General features: G+C 32.1%; 1 protein-coding gene across 1 annotated transcript; it reads right to left on the bottom strand.

Moving 5' to 3' along the window:
* Positions 1–3,940: 3,940 nt before the first annotated feature.
* Positions 3,941–4,973, bottom strand: LOC120188635 (auxin-repressed 12.5 kDa protein-like). Its single transcript, XM_039192045.1, has 3 exons — positions 4,817–4,973; positions 4,544–4,724; positions 3,941–4,135 (listed from the first exon to the last, which is right to left on the bottom strand). The coding sequence occupies exons 1-3, from the start codon at positions 4,923–4,925 to the stop codon at positions 4,096–4,098; spliced, it is 330 nt and encodes a 109-aa protein (XP_039047976.1). The 5' UTR covers positions 4,926–4,973; the 3' UTR covers positions 3,941–4,095.
* Positions 4,974–6,000: the final 1,027 nt, after the last annotated feature.

The raw sequence follows: 6,000 nt of genomic DNA, 5'->3' as shown, positions 1-6,000 counted from the left end.
CATCTTTTTTTCATTAAAAAATTGACGTTTGTTTGAGTCGGAATATGATAAAATATGATATTAGAATTGTTTAAGCTATGTTTTGTGAATCAAGTATTTGTTTGCATTATATCTTTGAGTCAATGCTTAAAATATTATGTCGTCGAGCCAATACTTGAAACATTATGTCGTCGAGCCAATACTTGAAATATTATGTCGTCGAGCCAGTGCTCAAAAGAAACAGTGGTCCTATTAGACATCATTAAAATATGATTTTATCATATCTAAGTTAACATGGCTCAGACGTTAGTTATTTTTTAACGGAAAAGAGTTTGGAATATATTAGTAGTTGAGTGATCATTTTGTAACTTTTAAAGTCGGGAGACTCAACAAAGCAATGATCTATAGTAAGAGAATCATTTTTTAAATTTTAATAATCAAATGACTCAATAAAGCAATGTCCTATAGTTAGAGGACCATTTGTATACTTTGTACGATAATTAAATAGATTTTTAAATTAAAACTTTTTTAAATAGAATTTTTTAATTAAATAGTTCATTATAAGAGTGTAAATTTATTAAATATTGGGTAAAGTACACAAATGGTCCCTGATAAGAGGATACTTTTGACTATTAAAAGTTACAAAATAATCATTTGAATATAGAGTGTTGCTTTGTTGAGTCCCCTGACTATTAAAAGTTACAAAATGGTCATCAGACTATTCATTATATTACAAACTCCCTTTTTCGTTCAAAATTTGACAGTATTCTGAGTTGAACGTTAACTGCTGACTGTGACATGATAAAATCTAATCACAGAATCTCAAATGATTATCATATCCCAGTCATCATGTTAATGTCCAACTTAGACAACCGGACATTTTTAACGAAAAAGGATGAGTTTGAAACATAATGAATAGTCGGTGACCAAACATAATGAATAATTGTGTGATCATTTTGTAATTTTTAATAGTCGAAGAACTTAACAAAATAACATTCTATAGTCAGAGGGGTCATTTTGTAACTTTTAATAGTCGAGGGACTTAATAAAATAGTACCCTATAGTCGGGGACCATTTGTGTATTTTACCCTTAAATATTTTTATTTTTATTATTTGAATATCTAAATAGTATTATACATATTTTTATAATGTTAATATTTAATATTTTTTTATAAATATTATATTTTAAAATTGTATTGTAAAATTCAAATTAAACCAGATCATATATATATATATATATTCATATTAAAAGTGCATCACCTTCAATAAAAACCAAGCAATTTTTTTTTAATTTCATTTCTTAATATTCTTCTCAACATGTAAACTAAGTATTAATTAAGTCGTTCTCGTTATTATTATAACATTAAAAAAGTAAAAACTCATAAACTGAATACATTTAAGCGCAATTACCTATAATTTGACGTTATGAAAATATTATAATTGATATTTTAAAATATTCTTTCCAATCTATTTTATTAAATTAGTTTAATTTTGAAATATAAATAGTGACGCTATAATTTGCTGTGCCTCCCAAAATGACCTTTGAAAATCCGTCAGAAATAATATATGAAAACTGTCAAGTGTCAACTCTTCATCAAACATTGTGTCTTTAAACAAATCTCTCCGCTTATGGACAGGGGTAGATGCATGCATGGGTTTACTTAGGCCATGGCCCACCTCATGCTAATTTTTTTTAATTACTTCCAATCCAAATGCGAAGAAGACTTTATCCTATAATACCTCCACATTTGGCGTATAGAACCTATGCACATACAAGTTTTCACATTTGAACATGACAGATTTACCCTCATATTCTTACATAAAATATTGTATTTAGCGTTGAGAATGTTGCATAGAGAACATCACACCCTTATATAAGCCTTCGCATTTAGCGTCACGGACTTTGACGAAAAAACCTTCGTCTTAGGGTTAAACTTATGTGTCAAGACACCCCCGTCTCTAAACACATACCTCATATCAGACATTGAGAACTCTGAGCATAGAAACTTTCATGTTAACACACGACAAGTATGCCTCCGCTCAGACATAGCATCGAGGTTCTTTACTAAGTAATAATGGCACAGAGAAACCTCTTGCCATAGTTACACTGGAGGATTTAAAGCTTCCTGATCACTCCTCTACTATTAATCGTTATTACTCAATCTCAATACCCACAATAGCATCTGCTATTTTCATAGTCACGATAAACGCAACTAAAAATGCTACTGTAATCATAATTTAAATTTCTAGGGTAAGTTTTTTACTTTTAAAATAAATAAGATTTAAAAAGTAATTAAATCATAAAAATTAAGAGATTGAGACTTTAATTATGCTAATTTAAAAAATTTAATGTCTTAAAAAAATAATAAATTTATATAAATTTTAGGTCAAGATTTAATTCTATTAATTTTAAAATTGATAGTATCCCAAAAATACTTATATAAAAAAATTTAAAGGGACAAGGACTTAATAATTCTAACCGTTTCAAAATGTCCAATGTCCTAAAATGTAATTAGCCTATCAATGTTAGGGGGCAACTGTCCCTCCCGTCCATAAGGTGAATCCGTCCCTGTACAAACTTACCTAAAGGATTAAGATACCTTCCCCAAATACCAAAAAAAAATCACACAAGATAATGTTTGTTTATGCACCAGATGTGACTCTCTGCCCAAATTAGAAGGATTAAACGACCCCTATCCCATTTATTACCAGTCAGGCTCTCTTAAAAGGGAAATGAACGACTCCTATCCCGAATACGATAATATTAAGACACCCCTTATATTAAACAGAATCAGCATATGGTCATTATGTCTTAGATCAAATCACTTTATTTCATTCCCTCGATCGATGGACTATTTGTTATACATATGAAGATGACCTCCGAAAACTTTTAAACCTCCTCCAGAAATGAGTAGAAATTACAAATTTTCTATCAAACAGGGTCTTTAAACAAACCTCTCCGCTTATCAGTGCTATAGAAGAACCCATATCTTCCGTGCACAAATCATCGAGAATACTATAGTATATGAAAAAACTCTTGATAAACCCACGTGACTTATCAAAGTGAAATTTAAAATTTGACTATCAAATATATTTAGTCAGTTGACTTACGTCATAATAATCCTATGTCTTACACCATTAGTTAAGGGTCACTATAAATATCCAATTAAAATTCATGGAGGGGTCAAACCCTAAAAAATCCCCCAATTAAAATTCATGGAGGGACCAAACCCTAAAAATCTACACTCCGTCTTTATCTTCTATATGATTCTCTCTCTTACACAGGAAAACATCAATCAACTATGGTTCTCTTATCATTCACGATTCTTTATCGCCATCAACAATCTATAAGATAAACTTGTTCCATCCACATAATTTAATTTTAATAATTAAGCACGGATTCAACTTTGGCGGATGAGGATCTTAATAAAGTCAAAGCGAAGAGATTGAAGAGATGGGAGAGCGGGTTTTCTTAACCTTCTTAATCTAATAGTGCATATGGGACGAAAACGATTCTGAAGTGAATAGAGAATCCTTGGGTAAAGTTGGTGGATTGTCTTCGTAACGTAGAGGAGGAGGAGGATTAAGGTAAAGTTGAGCTTTCTGTACCGATCTTATGTAGTCTGCCATGGTAAACACTAAACAATCAGCAACTTCATAGCTAAATTGTGTTAACTTGTCCAATCCAAAATATTGCTTTGCCCACTGGAATTAACATATAAAAGCTTCTCTTTACCTATCAAATTAAATGGTCATTAATGTGATTCTGGATTACCATTGGATCCTTCTGTATCCTTCTAATTATAAATATTTAGTGCCATACTGTCATTTTCATTGGACCCTTCTTTATCGTTCTAATTAATAACATCCACTTGTTACCACCTCAATAATGCATTCCTTAATTAAAACACACAATTAAATTTATTCCACATGAAACTCAAATTTCATTAATTCCATTACATACTTTCAAACATAACCCTTTTCATTTATTCCCTTATTTAGCAGCGGGCGGGACCTTACTACTACTAAAACAAGACGATATTACATGCAACACCACTTCTGGTTTAGTAGAAAGCAACCTTCTTCTAGATGATCTCTAGCCTCCTCCTCCGCCACTCAGCGGTGGTGCTTGCTCCGGGTCTCCCCGCTGTAAAGCCTGTCATCACCACAAAGGATCCAGTCAAAATATTAACAGATTTAAAAATATTTTAAAGATGGACACTTATGTTAACCTTATAAATTTTTTATACAAGTGAGATGAGTACAAATAAAATTTTAAAGGAAAAACAATCGATAAAGAAGATATTTATCAGAAGAAAATTTGAAACTCAGGGTTCACATGTGCCCACCACCCTAAACAATATGTGGATCCGCTATTGAGTCAAAATCAAACCATCTTACTAGGTCTTAGTTGATTCCCAGAAATTATTAGATCCATGCAAGCGAAAGCAAATGACTCTAATTCTGATTATTAGTAATTTTAAAAAAGGTAATTAAGAAAAAACAGATAAGTTTATATATCCATGCATGCAAATGGATGGTGGAAAAAAGAATCTGTACGGACCAGTCATAAACAGTTGGAGAGTTGGGTTGAGCTGGTTTGTCGAAAACTGCAGCGCCGATACCTTTGGTAGCAGGGTTGCTACCTGGGTTGAACACGCTCCTCCACACGTTCTCCCTACGCGCCGACACCGGCGTCGTTGGCGTCGTGGGTGTCGTCGGCATCGCCATAGATGAACCTTCGTCTGACGAAGAAAGATACAGTTCCAAGAGCGTGACAAACTATGACTTCAAAATATCATCAAACGATCAAATGAAAAAGCTAATTTTTGTTAACCTTTGATTGACAAGGGCTGAGTGGTGGTGATCTTCCGGAGCCTGCCAAGGCCACGCTCCGGCTGAGGGCCGGCGACTACGTCATCCCACAGCTTCTCAAGCAGTACCATTTTTGTTTCTCCTTGAATAATATCTCTCCTCGTGATGCTTTTGGGTCTTCTTTGTTTGTCATTATATAGATGTAGCTGCAAAATATTCCTTTCCTATTCCTAGTACGATGAATCTGGCTTTTGCTACTTCCAATCTTTTGATATTTTAACAAAATTGAAAGAAATTTTTTTTTTGATTTATTGTGGAGCTTAAATTTAAATGCATTTATTTTTAAACGTGTTTAGTTTTTTTAGATTAAAATAAGGGTAAATTACCTATTTGGTCACTCACCTATTAGTTTATGTTTTCATCATTTTTTTTATTACCTAAGGATTACAAAGTAGTATCTGTTCTAAAAACTCTCAACCAGTTGATAATAAAAACTCAATCACTCCCTACTGCAATTATTGATGTTTGAACCCATGACTTCTAGGAACAACAATAATTTTTTTAACCACTAAGGTAAGTTGATTCATGCAATGAAAATTAGAGTTTTGAAAATATTAGTAGAAAATAAATAAAATTGAGTTATAGTAGTCATTTAATTTTTTTAAAGTATTTGTAACCCAATTATGAACCATTGTAACTCTAATTTTCCCTTTAAAATTTAATTTTAACTAATGAATATTGGCAATAGAAGAATGAAGAAGAGTGGAGATATCCAAATAGATGGATAAGGACGAGGAGAGGACTAAGTAAAGGAGGTGGGCCCGGCAAATCAATATAAATGGTGTTGGGGGTTTGAGTAACATGTGTGACACTTAGACACAATTGTTTGTCCGAGTCTTCATCAGATCATTCATCGTGGGGGGTACAACATAAATGTTAATCGTGTGTTTGGAATATGACACGTGGATTCCATACCCTTTGACCAAGTGATTTCCATTAATTTCCTATTAAATTATTTGCTTACATAACACATTAGACTGACGATAGTATAATAAATGGAGTGGAAAAGAAGAAATGTTGAAAAGATACTTTGGATTATTGGATAATATATAAGTGGAAAAGAATCACGGAAATCTTGAAAATGAAATTTAAGTAATATATTAGATTTTTATATACAATATTTCTTATCAAAATTTATTTGGTTTA

This window comes from Hibiscus syriacus, unplaced genomic scaffold, assembly GCF_006381635.1.
Source record: "Hibiscus syriacus cultivar Baekdansim isolate YM2019G1 unplaced genomic scaffold, ASM638163v2 tig00004072_pilon, whole genome shotgun sequence".
In the NCBI taxonomy this organism is placed as follows: Eukaryota; Viridiplantae; Streptophyta; class Magnoliopsida; order Malvales; family Malvaceae; genus Hibiscus; species Hibiscus syriacus.
The sequence above is the reverse complement of the archived record's forward strand: the minus strand, read 5'-3'. Positions and strand labels throughout refer to the sequence as shown.